The sequence below is a fragment of the Pollicipes pollicipes genome, unplaced genomic scaffold, assembly GCF_011947565.3.
Source record: "Pollicipes pollicipes isolate AB1234 unplaced genomic scaffold, Ppol_2.1 Scaffold_7231;HRSCAF=8579_pilon_pilon_pilon, whole genome shotgun sequence".
Taxonomy (NCBI): domain Eukaryota; kingdom Metazoa; phylum Arthropoda; class Thecostraca; order Pollicipedomorpha; family Pollicipedidae; genus Pollicipes; species Pollicipes pollicipes.
In genome coordinates this window covers 32,522,121-32,541,784 of record NW_023597034.1, presented here as the reverse complement: position 1 = coordinate 32,541,784, position 19,664 = coordinate 32,522,121, and the positions used below count along the sequence as shown (strand labels likewise).

Sequence of the window (19,664 nt, the reverse complement as noted above, 5' to 3'; positions counted from 1 at the left end):
GCGGTCGTATGTGAACCGGCGGTTCTATCGCAGCGTCGACGGCCGACATGACGTTGGTCGCCTGCTCTCAATGGCATTCGGTTGGTGCCTTGGTTGTGAATGACGAATGGCAGTTGAAGGTTGTCAGCACTTGGTGCAGGGTGACTGGGAGCCCCGGGAATACCTGCTCCTGCAGGGTGACTGGGAGTTCCGGGAATACCCGCTCCTGCTCTGCTCGGGCTCTCAAGGCCCGCTCGGTCGGGGCGCGGACGTGCGCTCGCGCGGCTGTGAACGCGCCAGCTGACGTTCCTGGTGAGCGGTGCGCACAGAACACGTGGGGACCGTGACTGAGCAGTGGCGGAGGTGCGTGGGGCAGCCCAGCCGGTCCGCCGCCCTCGCACATGACCCGGGAATCCAGGTGGATAGATCCAGTGTGTCTGCGCGCCGTCGCGCAGCAGGGCAGGAGCTGGAGTTGACGCGCGGCAGGTGTCCGGTTAGCATTGGATTCATACCGGCCCTCGCCCCGTAAACCATACGATACTTCCAGCAATTATTCGTACAGATCTCCCATCCACGCGCTCCAAATCAGAGACAGGTTGCCATTTTTGGACGCTCGGAAGCCGCGGTAAGCTACTGCGCAACGCTCCCGGGAGGCGGCGGCGGCCTCGGGAGACATTCGGCTTCCACGCTCGTGAGGCTTATTGCCTGCTTTTGGTCAGCAAAATCGCAGAAGTGGCGCACGATAGTGTGTGGCGAAATACAGTGGCGCCCGCATGGGGTGGGCCGGAGGTCGGCCCCACCCTCTGATTGTGTCTGCGGCGATTGAGTGGAACATGTGATCGTAGCCAATCTCGAAATGGCTGCCAAGTGGTCAATTTAATGCATTGTGAGCGGAACGACGCCTAGGGCGAGTGTGGCACGAGTACTGATGTCATTCATAAACAATCCACCGCCGTTCACACTTTTTAAGCTGCGCCTGGAACTCCCCGTATTGTTTGTGCTTGTTGTGATACAGACGGACGGTTTTATGTAGCTGGCGTGCTCAAACAAATGACAGTCAAAAATCCGACTGAGCAACTGAAATAGTCCAACGGGTCGTCGACTACGTCAAATCAAATTACCGGCATTGACCTCGCGTGTTCCTTCGTTGTTTTCAGGCTGCAAATATCGCATGGGGTTAAATCCTTGAGTTGGCGTCGAATCAGTATAAGGCCGATGCATCACGGGCAAAATAACTGAGATGTTTCAATACCTAGGCAGGGTCATTCCACGTCACGTCAGGCCCAGTTTTGAAAAAAAAAACTTTAAGCAACATCAGTCATTCTGCAGGGTAACAGTGTCATAACGTCGTACACGTAGCTTGGAGGTAAAAGGTCAGGCATGATCGTAACGTCAAGTTAGGTAAGATGACGATGGTAGGGTAAGGTAAGGTAAGATGTCCTCGGGTGGCCCCACTTCACTCTGTGGAAGGAAATTGTTGCATGTTGGGACTTTACCAACTTTATGCCGGAAATGTGTGAAAAACGGACGCAAAGGTGTAAACGCGATTTACATTCATTGCACATACGCCTACCTTGTATGCACAATGTGGCATAACTCGCAACAATGTGACAACAAACAAACAGTATAACAAAAGTGCACGCCGAGCCTGCGTCAGCGCCACCCCCCGGGAGACCGACTGGAGGATGTCGGGCACCCAGCAGGAGCCCCACCCCTCTGGAGTGACGGACGGAGCGCCCCGAGCACCCCGTTGACCCAAAACCGGGTCAATGAGACTGAACTCTTGTTTTGACCTTTCGCCATCTGGAAGGGACTGTCTTAAATAACCGGAATGAAAGTTGCACGCCGCACGGGTGCTGTGGCCCGGCTTTTTGCTCTGTGACACCAGGGCGTAACTGACTGGAACTGGTCCAGCGCTTGGGATAGTTGTGAAGGTGAGCGAGAGTTAAATCACATCTGTGATTTATTGTAGCCTTACTCATCTAGCTAAATATGCTGAAATCCTGGGAGTGAGATATGTGCCGGATTCGGGCTACATCGCGCGTTCGTCGCAGTTTTCTGTTCCACTTATCCGATGCGCTCGCAGTGGCACAATTCAAACGATTTGCAATAGCATCGTTTGGTTGGGATCATTCCTGTTCCTATTCAGCGGGGGAGCTGTGGTGTCGTAGCTCACCGGCACCGAAACGCCGGCTGACTTCGACCGATGCCGGAGGCGGAGCCATGCACCCGTGGTAAGGGTGCGTGTGCACGTGAGCGCTCGTGCGACACCGCGAGATCCTTGAATATAATTGCTATAAGACCATTTCATGGTCTGGAATTTGCGACCCAACGCCCTGGTCACGTATCAGACAGCCATCATGAAAATTGAGGAAATCACTGAGAGCACTGACTGGGATAACGGGCGGATACTTTTACACAGCGCCCGATAACGTGTAGAAAGTTGACACGCACCCGGGTGCCAACCCTTCACTCGGGGGTCAATTTAACCCCTGAGATATCAAAAAATAAGACAGCTAGCGACACCAAACTCACAAGGTGGTTTAATATGCATGTGAACTTACTTGTGTTCAAATTTGGCGCTACTAGATCATGACCTTGGGGTCAAATAAGGTTAAACCAGGTCAAACTACAGATTGGTGTCCAAAGTGCCCCGAGACCTTACGCAACCACCGCAAACCTAGAGATATGTTCCAAGAAAAGGGTCAACAGTGTTCATGAAAGGTCAGTGACCTTTTTTGCCCCGTTAAAGGTCAAGGTGACCAAAAAGCTATGATATTGTTGTTTTTCCATTGAATAAAGCGTCAGGGAATACGCTCGCGGTATGTCCCTAAATGTTGGCCTGGATCACTTCAGGTCAGTGACCTAATCTGACCGTTTAAAGTCAATAGAACAAGTACATTGCAGTCCCTGTGATCAATGAATTTGAAATGAGCACCAAAAACTACCCCATGAAGCAAGCTCTCGAGGTTGGTTTTGACTTCAGTCTGGCCTTCATGCCTGACCTTAGGTCAATGGAATTCGCTGTTTTCTTCTAAATTCAGTCGGTATGTTTCCTAAGAAACTACTTTACAGATGCATGGCTTCGTCTCACACTCCGTTGTCACATCAGATTGAACGAATCCCTGGAACTGACCTTTGCTAACAGCGAGGGCCTGACTTTAACCTGCCATAGGTCAGCCACCTTACAAGGTACATATAGTTTTATACCAAAAGATGTGCTGTTAAATTTCCTACAGCTTTCCAAACTTTCGCGCGGCTATTCTGCGCCGTTCGGAAATCATTCTGGAAAACCTTCGGGGTGGGGGGATCAAATTGACCTTACCCCACCCCAGCGCGTGTTAATGCACGGATAAAAACGACCCATGGCTTTAAAATTCGGACACGTTTAGGCGCGCGTTCTAATTCAGAATTCTACTAAGTTCCGCCAACAATCCTGCGGGATCCACCATTCATAGTTCACCGGACTGCCTGAGAAACACAGCAGGCCGGCTAACTCGTTTCCGCGCCAGGGGACTGCAAAAAAGACCATGAAGCTAACACTAAAGCTGCTGTTCCCCATGTGCCGCGCAGGAAAGTAACCAGTGAGCCTTCTTAATGCACGCGTGACTTGAAGTGAATAAAAGCATGAAATAATTCACTTTTCATTATTTTCAGCAGCACCCACTTCACGCCGTAATTCCAAAACGAAAATAAAATGAAATAAACTTGGTAATCTGTGAAACATCGCTCGAGTTGGAGCCTGAGGGCGGGAGGCAATCAAACGGGAGGAGAGACTGCACGACCACAGCCCATCAGAGGGCTAGAAAGATGCGCAGAAAGGAAGTGAGGTGGTGGAGTTTGGTAGGCAGGAAAGAAGCACATTGAATGAACACGGATATTCGTTTGTGCGTGGTTAAAGAGAAATTGTGTGCATGCTAGGTGTTTACGATTATTGTCTGCAATTGCGCGTTTTGTTGACCACCCCGAGTAGTTCGCGATTCACCACTGCAAGAAAGCACTTGTCACATGGAAAATCCGTTAGACTACGAAGCATTTCAGCATGCATAGGTATGCAGCTGTACCGTTGCAAGTGCTGGGACGGGATGGTGACCCCCAAGTTCAGGAACGAAAACATGACAAAAAAGAACATCGGGAATCCAAATGGAATTGATTTGTTCATTCACATCTTGCAACGCCGCAGACCTCTAAGAAATCTCCGAAATATCACGGTTCAGCTGCATCACTAATGATAAGCAAAGGTGCACCCACTGTCGGTTCTCCTAGTTGTAGACACAGGATTTAAGCCCTTTAAGAATTTGTTGGAGCCTGAGTGAGCGTCGTGTAGCCAGTTCGGTCTCGAAAACGCCGAGACTGAAAACTCTGCGGGTGTGCCTTGTCACTTGTGAACCGAATGACTGGTGCAACGCGGAGGAGGATGAACTCCCGGGTTTGGGAGACTAAAGGAAGCCGGGCCGCTGGCGACCGCCGCCTTCTCCGAATCTGAGCCGCACTGTGTAGGCAGCGGTCCCCAGCTGGTTACTGAGCTGAGTCCTCTGACCGACCAATCGTGCAACGCCGACAGCTCTGCTCCCCCACCTGCTCACAGTGTCGCGGCGCGGTGCGTGCAGCCTGCCGCAGGTCGAGACCAACGACATGCACCGCGACGAGTTTGGTGTCATGCCGGCGCTCTGTTGCATCGCTGACTCGGGGGCGTTGGCGGTCGATACGTGCATCGATGTTCGGCAAGTGCGACCCCAATCCGCTGCGGAAGCATCGGCGCCGCCGCCCTTATCCCTGTCAGCCGAGTAGAGCGCAGAAGTCTTCCATGTGATGGCTGACATGAGCCGTCACACCGCCACCACGACGATCCCGCCCACCAAGCACGCGCTCGCCGCACCTCGCCGCCGTCCAGCCGCGGCCGCCACCCCGCCGCCTCCCCGCCTCCCTGGTCGTGCGCCTGGCGCCGCCCCTGCGCGCGTGGCGCCGCCGCTGCGGTGCTGGGTACGGCGCGGCCGAGCGGCCGGCGGCGACCGGCGCGCGCCGCCGTCAGTGCCTTGGCCCGCGCAGCGCCGAGACCGCCGCCGCGCGCGCGTCGGGCTGACGATAGAGTGATGGTCGGCGCCGGAGCTGTGGTCGCGCTGCTGGCGACGCTGGCAGCCGGGCCTGCGGCAGGTGAGTGGACATCGTCGCCGACTCCGCGGCTGCGGCACGCAGCTGGGTCCGCCTGGCCGACTGCACACGGCCACCTGAGAATGGGCGAGACGGCTTCGATGTCCGGCTGTGGCGTGAGCGGGGGATGGTCTTCCTCCCAGTGTACGTGGAGCTGTAGCAAGAACGCTAAGGTGGAACCGACTTGAAACAGGGGTCGACACGACTACTTGTATGACGTTTTTACACCCCCGGGGCTGGACACGCCTGTCCGCCGACAAACGGACAGTATCTGACGACAGTGTCCGACGGCAGACAGTGTCCGATCTCAGACAGTGTTCGACAGACAGTGTCCGACGACAGACAATTCCCGCCGACAGGCAGTGTCTGACAGGACACGTCCGCCTCCGTACAGAGGGGCGGCGCTCAGCGGACAGGCCGCGGCTCTCCCCGGGGCGAGCTCACCGCGGCGGCCGAGCATGGCGTCGGAGAGCGCCCACGTCGGACACCGGCCCGGCCACGTTGCGCAAGCCTGTCAGCGTGCGTCCAGGCGGCACGAAGGGGGGCGCTGATTCACGCGCCTTTGTCTTTCGGGGCGCGTGGGGCTCGACCGCACGCGAACGGCCGCGCGCAGGTCACGGCCCACCGGGCAGACCGCCGTCCCGACCGGTCGCCGCCGTTCGGAGAGCTGGTCAGCAGCCTTGGGTTGGTCGGACTGGTCGGTCGGCTTTTCGGCCGTCGTGGGCCCACATGCGCGCCCGCAGAGCAGCGAAAGTGCGGCCGGGGGACGTCGCCTGTGACGTAGCGGGCTCTACCGGAATGACCTCGGTTTGCAAGGCCGAAACGACCGTTTCTGATCCCCGTGAAGCGAAGAGACGGGCGTGCCCGGGCGAGCGCGTCGCCGCTTTCCAGACCCGCCGGTCGCTGGTGTCCCTCCTCGCCGACGCTTCTCACAGCCGCTCCGTGCCTCCCGAGGCCGCATCAGCCCTGCGTTCAGAGGCAGAGACAAACGGTCGCGTCGCTCCGGTCCGGAGGCTCCACGCGGGTTTCCCCCACGCCGCGCCGTGCAGCTTTCTCCGGGTGGGCGCCTGGCACGCGACACCCCGCCGGCGTCGGTCGTCACGCCGCTGTGGCGACGAGCCGGGCTCCTCCCAGAGACGCCGGAGGCTGGTGAGGGCAGGCGGAGTGAGCTCCGGTCCCCAGCTGGCTGAGCCGGTAGGAGCGCGGTGCGTCTCGCGCTGAGCGCGCAGCTCTGCCCGCCCGCGGAACCTGCAGGTGGACTGACTGACGCTCGGATCACTTGGGCTGAGTCGGCGCCGCCAGCCTGGCACGGCCACACCGATTTCGCAGGCGCCACCGGGCTGGCTGGCCGTTTCGGGTGGGAGTCAGACCCAAGGGCGCGAATCGGGCAAAAACGAGTCGCGGCCGCGCCGGCTTTCCAGCGGCTCGGACGCCTCGTGCGCATTTTTACGGCGCGGCCGAGGCCGGCGGCCGTGCCGCCTCGCGCCAGGGACCGCCACCGCCGCCGCCGCCGCCGCCGCTGGCTGCGGTAGCGTCCGCGTGCGGCCGCGTGCCGCCGGCGCAGCGCCGCCGCTGTGGTCCGGCTGGACCGGTGACGGCCAGGGCGGCGACGGCTCAAGGTCGCGCCGCTACTTTCCATGTGCAGCGGCCGACAGGCCCGGACCGTCCGGGACGGAAGAGAGGCGGCGCCCTCGCCGGCCTCGGCCAGCGCCGGGCGGGGCGACTTCCGCGACTGTGATGACGTCACCGGCCGCTGACTCTCGAGCCGGCCGTCAGTGCCGGCCGAAGCGGCTCTGAGAACGCCTGTCGTGGGCGTGCTGGTTTCGAGACGCATGCGAGACGGACCCGGCGGGCTCTGATGCCTGCTTGGCCGCGCACGGAGGATCCGAGAAACACGAAAGCTCCGGGAAGCACGGCGGCTCTGGGCAGCACGGAGGCTTTGAGAAGCACAGCGGCTCTGAGGCTTACATGACGAGACACGAAGGTTCTGATCCTCCGCACCTGGCGTGGACACGGGGGGCTCTGAAACGAACTCATCGCCAATGTGGCCGGCCCTGCGACGCACCTCACTCGCGCACACAGACCCTGAGACGTCCGCAGAACAGGTGTATGGACACCAGCGCGAGCCAGCAGCAGGAGACCATCGCACGAGCGCCAGGTGTCGTGTTCGTGGTCACGCTCCACCGGCTTATGGGTAGTGAAGGCCCGGTGGCTGTCAAGCCCGCCCGTGAGCGGGCCCAGCCCCGCTGATTAGTGAAAAGTGGTGGACCGACCAGCTGACGCCAACAACGGGTTCTCCTAATAAGGCTGTGGAGCGTTAGACAGCTTTGTCGGCTCGCGCATGCGACGTGGGAACTCCATGATGTTGCGCTCTGGTTTGGCGCTATGACTGATGCGTAGGTCTGAAGGTGTATTGGTCTGGTATCGACTGATGCGTAGGTCTGAAGGTCCATTGGTCTGGTATTTACTGATGCGTAGGTCTGAATGTGCATTGCTCTGGTGTTTATTGATGTGTTGGTCTGAAGGTGCGTGGGTCTGGTATTTACTGATGCGTAGGTTCGAAGATACGTGGGTCCGGTATTGGCTGATGCGTAGGTCTGAAGGTGCGTGGGTCTGGTATTGACCGATGCGTGGGTCTGAAAGTGCGTGGGTCTGGTATTGACTGATGCATAGGTCTGAAGGTGCGTGGGTCTGGTATTGACTAATGCGTGGGTCTGAAGGTGCGTGGGTCTGGTATTGACTGATGAGTAGGTCTGAAGGTGCCTTGATCTGGTATTCACTGATGCGTTGGTCTGAAAGTGCGTGTGTCTGGTATTTACTGATGCGTGGGTCTGAAGGTGCGTGGGTCTGGTATTGACTGATGCATAGGTCTGAGGGTGCATTGGTTTGGTATTTACTGATGCGTTGGTCTGAAGGTGCGTGGGTCTGGTATTTACTGATGCGTGGGTCTGAAGCTGCGTGAGTCCGGTATATACTGGTGCGTTGGTCTGAAGGTGCGTGATTACGTGCTGGTGCGTGGGTCCGAAGGTACATGGGTCTGGTATTTACCAATGCGTATGTCTAAATTCAACGAAAAGAGTGATCAGTTGAAGTGTAATCTACCTGACTAGGCACAACAATTTGTGAGGCTTGCTTGAGCCATTCTCTGTCCGCATCAAAGGTCAGAGCAGTATGCAAGAACACAGCTCCCTACTCAGTTGTCTGTTCCTAATCTGATTTCGCAGGATTGATTCTGTCTCCGAATCGCAATGTCCAAGGTGCCTCCATATTGGAAGCAGAACACAGCACAATTTTTAGTATATATCCCCCCCCATTCTATCTTACAAAATTTAGCTCGAGCTTTTATATTTCATAGATGTTTCGTACCAGAGCTCACGATAAGAAGCGCTGGTTGTGTGATTCCTAGCATCCGATCGTGAAGTTTCAACCCAACGACGAAACTTTACGACGAATGTTTGACGTGCCGCAATGCTCGGCATGTTCCGTCCCGACCTCTGAACTCATCTGACCTTGAATGGCCCGTGCCACCGGTACCAGGTCACCTTAGTCGGGGTAAAGAACGAACTCGCGCAGCCACTCGAACCCAGCCACCTCGTCGCGGGTGGGTTCGGAGGTACGCGCTTCAATCGATTGAGCCGAGATGGCGAATTCCACCCCAAAAGATATACCGCTGGATTCCAGTATCGATTCCGGTGGAGTTGACTCCAGTATCGATTCCGGTGGATTAATTCCGGCTTCGATTCTGGTGGAGTTGATTCCGGTATCGATTCCGGTAGAGTTGATTCCGGTATCGATTCCGGTAGAGCTGATTCCGGTATCGATTCTGGTGGAGTTGATTCCGGCATCGATTCTGGTCGAGTCGGTTGCGGTGAGAAGTGCGTTTGCGACAAAAAAGTGTTTTTGCTCCATGAGGTATTAACAGTCCATGAAATATCTGTGCTTGGTTTCTTAGGAAGCACTGCACCTGGCGCTTTATTTGCGGCACATCCAGTTTGAGTAAACGCTCTGATATATTTTGACTTCATGTAGGTGAATAGATGGCGGTTTCACCTGGTGCAGACGACGGAACAGACTTTGACTCGCAAATTTTCAATTGAATGGAACCCACCTCAACTGAGCGGCTATTGTGTCGATTCTGGGATCGAGTTGTGGTCCACCTGGGATCAGGCACAGGTCTGCCGCAAGCCCCTGTTGTCATGATAACAAGAGGACAGAGGCTTTTCAGAGGAGGGAATAATGCGACCACGTTAAAGCGGCAGGCCGACTACGGTCGTCCAAGGCTGGCTGCCACGAGAGCCAGCTCGAGGCGGAGCGGTCGCAATGCTGCGACTACGTCTGCGGCGAGGTTCGGTTGAACGCGACTTTCAGGCCTGCAGGAGCAAGCGCACACAGGATGTGACTGTACAGCTGACGGCGCAGAGCACACCGCGCACGAGCTGGTGTTAGCTCCTCATGAGGAAGCCAAGTCACGCTCATGCTCAGATTGTAGCCGCCTCAGGGCGCGCCCCAGCTGTGTAACGTTCGGGTGAATGTGACCTACGCCTTGTGGAAGGCTCCAGCAGCTCCAGCTCCAGCGTGGAAGCCAGGTCCAGCAGAGTCGGAACTTTAGGCGACGCTGGCTCTGCCGACATCTCGGTGGCGGTGCGCGGTGTTTGGAGGCCCGACCGACCAACCATCCGAGGGACGTCCGTCTGCCGGACGCTGCATTGCCCACTTGCTCCGCCCGCACTCCTGACATTGAAACCGCTCGTCGGTTGTGGTCCCCGTCATTAGCTTTTCGGGAGGAGTAGCCTCATCACTGCTCGTTACCACTGTGTGACGTATGGCGTGACGAAGCGTGACGTTCGAGGGCGGCCGCCCCCTGCGTGCGCTAAAAGTCAGACCTAGTCGACGAAGTGAAGTATTCGGGACGCGCCGGTCCTCAGTAGCTGTCATGACCCACATCGTAGAAGTCATATTAGGCATGCATCTCTTCCATCTCTTCCCTTGATCGCCTGATGTTACCTGATGTCCTTGAAGCCCTCGGGCACAGTCGTTATCAGAGTAATTTTAGTTCCTCATTTAGACCGGTGCTAATGACACACCCCAGACACGCGTCCAAGATGTACGAGAGACTGTCGCAGGGACGGACTCAGCATTGGATCGGAGGGGGGGGGGGGCGAGAAGTCTGTTCAGGGGCCAAATCCAAAATTTGATACCAACGACACTAAAATCGAGCAAAAATTGTGCGGCTTCGGGTGTCTTCTACCGCGCTGGGCGCGGCAGGGACCCCTCTGCCCTCGCTCTTAGATCCGCCCCTGCCTCGTCCGCACACCCGAGGCACTGCTACAGACAGTGACGTCACAATGCTAGCGGGCATTCCCTGCAGTCAGTTCCGCTCAGGCTGGCTCCGATCTTTCGGAGAATCCTTGATGCGGTGCTGACGCATCGTGCTGGTTGCAAAATGCAAAGTGAATGTCCACAAAGGGGTTCAGTCGGCACGGGGAACTTGGGCGAAGCGAATTCCGTACTTTAGCAGAAGAGGTGTTACTCGGGATTCGAGGCTGATTCTGAGACGACTCGTCGGCCTGTATGATTGTTTGTTGACGGTATCTTTGTCTGCATCACAATAAAACTGGAAGACCTTGGTGGGTCTCATTAATTTACGGCTAACTGACATGAAAACCCAAACCATGACCAGGCGTTTTATACGCTTCCACCAATGCTCAAGCATGACAGCACTGTTTTTATTCCTGAAGGCCCCCCTTTAGCTCTAGATAGGGAGCTTGCGTGTCTACAAGTTAAGTTTTCCCTTCCTTTCCGCACATCGATGCCGCAGCAAAAATATTGTGGACGATTTGGTAACGGTGCATGCAAAGTGGACCAACTTTCCTGTTACCCTACATGGCAATCCATCCATTGCGCTGACCCATACAGATCACGAACCGTAATGGCTGCTTGCACTCAAGACGGCGAAGCGCCATCTCCAGCCGCGGGCACGAGCTGCCGACGCTCCCTCACGAGCTGACCCCGGCTGCTCCAGGTCAAGATGTGACGTCACACGACCGGGTGGTGGTCTGCTACGTGGGCTCGTGGGCCTACTACAGGCCCGAGGAGGGCAAGTTCACGGTGGATGACGTGGACCCGCAGCTCTGCACGCACGTCGTCTACGCCTTTGCCGGCCTGGACGAGACCAGCCACAAGATCCGCTCGCTCGACCCTAACCTGGACCTGGCCGCCGGCGGGGGGAAAGGTCAGTGCCCTCCCGCCCCTCCCCCCCCCCCTCCTAAACTGGACCTGGACGCCGCTGGAGGAAGAGGTTAGTACCTCCCGACATCAACCTGGGTTTGAGCACCGCTGTGTCCCGCCTGCGTCCCTCCTGGTGAGAAGGTTGCGCTCGCCGAGCTTCAACTGAGCCCGGCCGAAGCTGATGGCCGAGGCTGTAGTGAGTTAGTCATCGTGTTTAAAGGGCGCGTCAGTTTCAGTGGTTATTTGCGCCATGGGTGAGGCTGCATGCTGCCAGACGTCGCTTTATCTTTACTTTTGTTTTCAGACAAGGCTAAATGTTTTTTTTTCAACCTCTCGGAGATTAGTACGGCTTGCCGCTGTGATCTGTTCTTGATTAAAGCGTGAATCTTGTCGTTTTACTGAAAAGCCAAAACTGGTTAACATGTCTGAGTATTTTGTGCGGAGCGTTTGATAAACTGTGCGATAAAGTGCATTCCTTTCCTCAAATAGATCGTGCCAATAATTACGGTGCTCAGTTTCTCCATTGCTGCGAGCGCACGAGCTATCTGTAAGAATCCGTGCTTTCATTGATGAGGGCTCCCGCGTTTAACTGACTCCTGCGCTCAAAGATGGCCAGCTCAGTGTGTGGACTTCAGCTCACGCGTGTCTGTGACCGCAGACTACTACAAGAAGTTCGTCCAGTTGAAGAGGCTGAACCCGAGGTTGAAGGTGACGATTGCCATCGGCGGTTGGGTCGAAGGCTCCAAGAAATACTCCAACATGGCTATGGACCCAGCGAAGAGGGCCACCTTTATCAACAGCACCATTGACTTCATCACGTTAGTATTCAGTGGGTCTTTTGGCAATGACCGTCACACCTTGATGCCAGTGTGGTGTGCCCTAGAGCGAGACAAATAATTATTTCGTTGTTCGTCGATAACGGACGCTTGAACAAGCGAATTATGAGATAAAATGCAATTCAACCGTAGCTGATGTAACTACTTCGCTAGGTGTTTCCGTTTTTTTCTGGTTAGGACAGACGGTTGTCTGGCAAGCTCGCTATTTTACCGCTGCCAGAGTGAAGTCCGTGAAGCCCTACAACGAAAACGCCTGACCTCTACCAGTGGTCAGCAGCCGGCTGCATAGGGGTAGGAGCGCCAAAGAGCCCACCTGCACCTGGCCTGCCTGTTGCCCCCCCCCCCCCTTAACGGGGGCTGGGAGCTCCCTGCCCGCGCCCTCTGCCCAAGCACGCCGGACCGCAGCCGGGCCGCGTGTTGCTCAAGGCCCAGAACAAGGCACCAACACGGAATAAGACGCGATCCAAACACCCGCGCGGCGGCTGCATCTCAGTCGCTTAGCCCTGGCAGGCCTTGGGGGGGGGGGGGGGGGTGCAATGGAAAGCAGACGATCTCACCCTCGAGGCATCATCAATGCGGCCTTGGCATACTACCGCCAGCCGCTCGATCCGAGCAGCACGCTCCTTGCGGGTCACCAGCGGCCTCGCACGTGATCCGGGCGAGGCCCGGGGCTCCTCCGAATCCTGCGGGCGGCTGGAGATGAGCCGGTGTGGGGGCGGACTGCCGTTGTCCAGCGCCGGCCGCCGCCGCCGGACCTCCGGCTCCTGCGGCTGCCTCGTGACCGGCCGAGGGCGGGGCCACGGCAGGCCAGTGGGTACGTGGCCAGGGGCGCAGGCGGGGTTTCGCAATGGTGGGAGCGTCTCAAAATTTTCGTCCCATCCCGAAACCATTTTAGCACGCCACATGCACGCAGCAGTTTTTTTTTTTTTGGTAAGGCGCGTAGCAATATCATACGGTTTCACTGTACTTATTTTTACACGTCTACCTTCATTTTATTGTTTGTTTGCTCTTTTTTGTTTTGCCGTTGGCTTTTATTCACATGCATGCCTATCAATGCACGTAAAACATTGAGTTTCGGGGGCATGTACCCCCGGGCCTTGCCCCTTACACACGCCTCTAGCCTTAGATCCTCCCAAGACGGTAGGAAGGATCCAAAGTATATGCGGATTATGGAAAATAGCTCCGTGCCTGTCTGTCCAGGGGTGTGGTTTCGCGGAATAACTTGGGAAGGGGCGGGAGAGATGAACAGTAAAAAATACACAATCTTCACCGCCAAATGTCACCAAACGGGTTTCTCCCCGGCTTTTGCCCGCGGCCTCCTCAAACTCAGTGGGCTGAAACCTAAGTTGATGGGGAGGGGGCGGCGTAGCCAGCGTAGGTGCCAGCGTAGCGCGTGTCAGAAGACTCGCATTTAGACCTATAGGGTTGATATCCATCGTAAACGTGCGTGGAGGAAGCTGCCCAGCAGTTAGTCGTCCAGACCTATTCGCTATGTACCCGGAGCACGATGAGTTGGGGATATCAATTTGTAGGAGCATTCCAGTTAATGTGAATAGCGCCGCTCGATCAAAATGCGCTCGCAGATTCATGAGATAAGTGCAGGGACTACATAGGTAGACCACGAGTTTAGAAATGGTTTACCTATTGAAAAGGTTGCAGGAGTGGGTGTCCCCCATCCGTCAGTTGGCGGGAGTGCAAAGTGGACCAATATCAAATTATGCTGCATCGAAAACGTACGGGGATGAGATCGTGAAAAATATGTCGATGGTGATGCAGACATCACGGCTGGTTTAAAATTTCGGGCATGCAAAAGAAGGTTCGGCGATGACCAACTGAAAGCTGAGAACAGACCATCGTTTGTACTTTAGGCAGCCTGCTTGCACGCAGCAGTATAAAAGGCCCACCAATTTATTCAGTATTCATTTTGGTGTTACCAGCACATACCTCATGACTAGGAAACTGGCCCGTAAATTATTATGTTACTTGTCAGCGATTGCTAAAGTGGAGTGAAATGCACTCGTAGTAAAAAGTAATCTTAAGTGCTCGCTTTTATCGCGATGGACTTAGCGGTATAAGGCAAGACTTTAGCCTTTGAGTGTGAGGGACAAATGCACACCACTAAGCGCAGAGATATACCGTCAAAAATATAACATCAAGTAAATTGCTGAATACTAATTACCGAAAACCTCGAAATGTGGCGGAACGGAGATACGGCCCAAAACTGGGTAGATTTGCTTTACATAGGGGGCCATGTCCGTTTGGGACGCGTTGAGGCAAAACAGAAATTTAAACCCATACCGAAAATCACGTTGGTATGAGCGCGATGACCTTCGCTACCGGCAGGCCAGTGTGCAAGAGAAGTTTTTGACAGTTGTTTAGGCACACCTTTGTGCCCGAAAAGATCCATGCTCCATTAGACTGAGCGTGATTAGTGAGGAAAGGTAAACACAAGGGCGCTATGGACGACGTTGTGATAGGTCTCGATGCGCTGGTCGTAGAAAAGCAGTGCTGAGTGGCGCATCACACGGCTTCCAAAGGGGCCAGCGATGTGATGGCAGCGCTGGAGTAGGGGATGCGGGGAAAGCTGCCCCATTACCTCTCCCCCCCCCTCTTTCCCCCCCCCCCCCCCCTCCAGGGAAGACTCAGTGTCAATACTGAGAGGATGCAGTCAGGGCTGTCAGCTACATCTGAGATCGTCAGAAATTTATGGCACTAGCACTTTGACGTCCCGCGGGAATAATGGGGACATATATCATACTTCGTACTGGTCCCCGAAATACCCGAGGATACGTCTTCACCTGAAGCAATTGCTGCGATTTGACCGGCACTACCCACTCGACTGTACTGTACCGTACAAGCGAGCTCAACCTGTGCCTTTTTCGCTTGTGTTTGGCACGTTCGACACCAAATTTACTTTAATTTACTGCTTTACTTCCAAGCTAGCATTGCCCCCCCCCCGCATTGAGACAGCACTGACACGACCCTGCCACCTTCCAGCACGCACGGCTTCGACGGTCTGGACTTGGACTGGGAGTACCCAGCGAGGCGCGACGGGGTCCCCGAGGACAAGCAGAACTTCGTCGAGCTCGTCAAGGTCAGAGCTGAGGCTGAGGTCGCGGAAGGGTCGGGGTCGAGGTGAGGTCGAGGTGAGGTCGAGGCTGGGCGAAGTGACGTGACGGCATGAACGGTAGGGCTGAGGTTCGGTCTGGACAAGGAGTGTGGGCATGCTTGGGACACACTCACCCCTGAGTAGGTGCTTGCACCTATCTGACGCCAAATATGCCCTGTTGGCGACTTGAAAAGTGCTGCCCACGGATCGCTCTCCACATGCGACTACCTGAGCGAGCCGGTTTATAGTCCTCTCTGCGCTGGGGTTATCCAGTTTGGAGGAGGCAGGCCGGACCGGATGGCGTGTACGGATCGCAATGCAAGACAGGACCGGAGCTCAGACAGGACCGGAGCTAAGACAGGACAGGAGCTAAGACAGGACCGGAGCTCTCTGCCAGCTGCGCGCCGCCATGTCAGGCGCCTGATCCCGCGCTCGCTCCGTCCCCATCTCCTGACGTTGGGGCCGAAGCCGGCCGGCTGGCTCACATAGGTCACCTGCTGCGGCTGCTCTTAGGCTGTAGACCCGGCTGGCTCACATAGGTCACCTGCTGCGGCTGCTCTGAGTTTGCAGACCCGGCTGCAAAGGTCATCCATGACTGGCTTACCGCGCAGTTGGCGTGCAGCGAGCGGCGTTCTCGGCGTGCTCGGACGGCGCGCCCGTAAAGCCCCCCTTGCCTCCGAGCTGCAGCCTGTATCGGCCTTCTGCGCGACAGGAGTACGAGCCCAGCCCTTTTACCAGAGTGGGTCGAGAATGGCTCTTGTGGTGTCACACCCACGCAAGCGAGCGAGCGATCGCTGATGACGTACTGACGTCCCCCCCCCCCGCTGGCAGGAGCTGAGGGCAGCATACGAGCCCCGCGGCTGGCTGATGACGTGCTGACGTCCCCCCCCCTCGCCGGCAGGGGCTGAGGGCAGCTTACGAACCCCGCGGCTGGCTGATGACGTGCTGACGTCCCCCCCCCCCCCCGCTGGCAGGAGCTGAGGGCGGCATACGAACCCCGCGGCTGGCTGATGACGTGCTGACGTCCTCCCCCCCTCGCCCGCCGGCAGGAGCTGAGGGCAGCATACGAGCCCCGCGGCTGGCTGATGACGTGCTGACGTCCTCCCCCCTCCCCGCCGGCAGGAGCTGGGGGCGGCATACGAGCCCTGCGGCTGGCTGATGACGTGCTGACGCCCCCCCCCCCCCCGCCGGCAGGAGCTGAGGGCAGCTTACGAGCCCCGCGGCTGGCTGCTAACGGCGGCGGTGGCGGCGCCCCAGGACATCATTGCCGTGTCCTACGACGTGCCCCGCCTGTCGGCCCTGCTCGACTACATGCACATCATGTCGTACGACTACCACGGCAAGTGGGACCAGGTCACCGGCCACAACGCGCCGCTCACCGGCGAGGGGCTCAGCGTGGTAAGTCGCGTGGTGTGAGGCCGGGGACAATGGTGGACTGGGTTCCGAGCGATCACCGATTTGAGGCGGTTTGCCTGAATAGGACTTGTGAGGATTGGAGGAGAAATTCAGAGGAGTATTATAGTTGCATGCCGAATAAGTTACCGATGGTTTCCGTTGTGGTGAACAAGCTCGAATTGCTTTTTATGCGGAATGGCTTCGTCAAAAAGCATCAATTTTTTGGACTTGCTAAAATCACCGCTGTGGGTAAAATAGGAAGCGTATCGGTAGTTGGTAATGCAACTCAACAAAAAGACGTAGCTACTGGCGAGTGTCTTCGAGCAGCAGGGACGCGAGAGAACATGGAGCTAAAGCGCCAGATATGTGCATGCCATTCAACACGACATGAGAGCATCCCTTGAAATAATCCCTTGAAATTTGGGAACCGAGCGGATTTGCATGGTATTTTCCACGTAGCTGACTTGTGTGCGCTCGGATCCTTCCAGCAATTCCTTCATACATGGATAATGCTTTGGACCACTGAGTTGGTGTGATGAACATGCCAAGTACAGCAGTCGTGGGTGCAATTCCCAACGATTGAGCTTGTGCTAAGCTACTGGTTTCTGCGTTTGCTTTCATTGAATACATTTTCATTTTTCTTTCCATGTGCATCCTATTTATTATAACTTCACTTTCAAAAATAACCTCCTCCTACAACCAAGCGCTACAGTTCCTACCACTTCATTTGTGTATTGACAGACACAACGGTGTTGTGTTGTTGGTTTTGTGTAATCAGGGCAAATATATTGCTAGACCGGGCCTGTCGCCTGTGCTCGTCATGCTGACAGCGTCTGCCGCCGGTTACCGCCACAGCCTCTCTGTCGTTAAGAAAAGCTACACCTGGTCCTCTCCTCCAGTAGCGTTATGTCCTCCGAACATCCCAAAGCTCGATCCACGCGCCGCAGAACACCTGCCCCGTGTGCTCGCACCTTAGGTGCCATGCCGCAGAGCACCGCTCATTCCCTGCTATATCTCCCCGTGCCGCAGAACACCGCTCGTGCCCTACCCTACCTCTCCGTGCCGCAGAACACTGCTCGTGCCCTACCCTACCTCTCCGTGCCGCAGAACACCGCTCGTGCCCTACCCCCACCTCCCTGTGCCGCAGAACACCGCTCGTACCCTACCCTACCTCTCCGTGCCGCAGAACACTGCTCGTGCCCTACCCTACCTCTCCGTGCCGCAGAACACTGCTCGTGCCCTACCCTATCTCTCCGTGCCGCAGAACACCGCTCGTGCCCTACCCCCACCTCCCTGCGCCGCAGAACGCCACGCTGACCAACTACCTGGAGTTGGGCGCCGACCCCGCCAAGCTGGTGCTGGGCGTCCCTCTGTACGGACGCACCTTCAAGCTGGTCAGCGTGGACGAGCATGACGTGGGCGACCCGGCCGCCGAGAAGGCCTTCAAGGGCCCGTACACGCGCGAGGACGGCTTCCTCGGCTACAACGAGATGTGCGAGATGCGGCACGCGGCGCCGATCCAGTGGACCGCGCGCTGGGACGACGAGGCCAAGGTGCCCTACATCTTCCACCAGAGCATGTGGGTCAGCCTGGACGACGAGCAGTCCATCACCAACAAGGTACGCGAAGCGGGTGGAGGGGCGTGACGCTTGCGGGGGGGGGGGGGGAGCTGCGGGGTGCGTGGCTGAGAGAATGCTGCTGTTGTGCGGTCGGTCGTACCCGGAGCGTTCTTATGTACGAGCGGGCCGAACGACCGCCGGGATTGACTTGCCGCTCGCACGTCTTATTCTTTGAAGTGCGGGCCTCTCGCGTTAGGAACTTATGAGACACCTCTTGCCGTCTTAACGTTGTTAACGGCCCAGTCCGACCGTAAATCGTCTTAACGACCCGTCGCGCCGCGGGGAGCGTGTGAAGGTGACGCTCCTACTCTTGATCGAACTTTTTACAGTTCAAGTGTATTTAGAACCGAGTCAGCAAACATTTAGAAAACAACCGGTAACCAGCCTCGCACAAGAAAGCCAACTGAACAACTAGACGAAGGGTCTTTGTTGGATACTTTTAGAGACTGCAGAGCCCACCATGACCTGTTCACGTCCACGATCCCAGGCGCCCGCTGACCCGCCGTTCCCCATCAGGTGGCGCTGGCGATGCGTTACGAACTCGCCGGTGCCATGGTTTGGACGCTCGACACGGATGACTTCCGCGGAAATTGCGGCCAGAAGTACAAGCTGATGCGCACCATCAACCAGGCACTTACCACGGTGCGGCGCGGAACGGAACCGCCACCCACCGAGCCGCCCACCACACCGGAGCCGGAGCCAACCACGCCCGACTCGGCCGCTGCCGTCGCCCTGCCCTGCCACCTGGCGGCGCTGCTCGCAGTCGCGCTTCTCGGTCTCGCCGGCAGGGTGTGAGCGCGCCTGCGCACAAGCCCTCCCCTTTTTTCTACTTAGGTCAATGCAAGGCCTTTCCCCTCCACGGACCTAGCGCCAACTCCGAGGGGCGCGGGATGCGACGTGCCGCCGCGGTGAAGTTGCTCCCGCCTGCCACCACGCGGCGCCACTAGCGCCGAGCGGTGCATGGTGGCCTGTTGTGACTGACGGCGCCGAGCCTCGGCCGGCCCGGGCCGAGAGGGGAGCCCGTCCGGACCGGAACACGACGCGCCGGCCGCCGCGCGCCGCGCACCGTGCGTAGTGCCGCCGCGGGGCTTAGAGCGGACACCGGGCCGCCGTCCAAGCTGTGATAGCCGCGGACGAGGCATCTGGAACGCACGGCGCCCTGCAGGCCGCGCCCAGCCAGGTTTTGTTAAGAGGCAGACCGCGGGAGGCTGCTGCCGCGAGGAGTGGGGCATCGACGCGAGAGAGCGCCCACAGTCGGGCTGGCCGGGCCAGCGATGGGCGCGAGATGAACGATTGAAACTGGGTGTGTGCTTGCAAGGTTCATAAATATACACGTAATCCGATACG

The 19,664-nt window shown here is 57.1% G+C and overlaps 1 protein-coding gene across 2 annotated transcripts; it reads left to right on the top strand.

Moving 5' to 3' along the window:
* Positions 1 to 5,015: 5,015 nt before the first annotated feature.
* LOC119109076 (putative chitinase 2) lies at positions 5,016 to 19,660 on the top strand. Of its 2 annotated transcripts, XM_037232615.1 has the most exons (8): positions 5,016 to 5,133; positions 11,153 to 11,362; positions 12,017 to 12,176; positions 15,192 to 15,288; positions 16,135 to 16,163; positions 16,527 to 16,701; positions 18,003 to 18,317; positions 18,834 to 19,660. In XM_037232615.1, exons 1-8 carry the CDS (start codon positions 5,073 to 5,075, stop codon positions 19,110 to 19,112), a joined length of 1,326 nt encoding a protein of 441 aa, XP_037088510.1. In that variant the 5' UTR covers positions 5,016 to 5,072; the 3' UTR covers positions 19,113 to 19,660. The 2 variants fall into 2 exon arrangements, with proteins under 2 accessions (XP_037088510.1, XP_037088511.1); XM_037232616.1 differs by lacking the exon at positions 16,135 to 16,163 and having other exon boundaries at positions 16,498 to 16,701.
* The last annotated feature ends 4 nt before the right edge of the window (positions 19,661 to 19,664 follow it).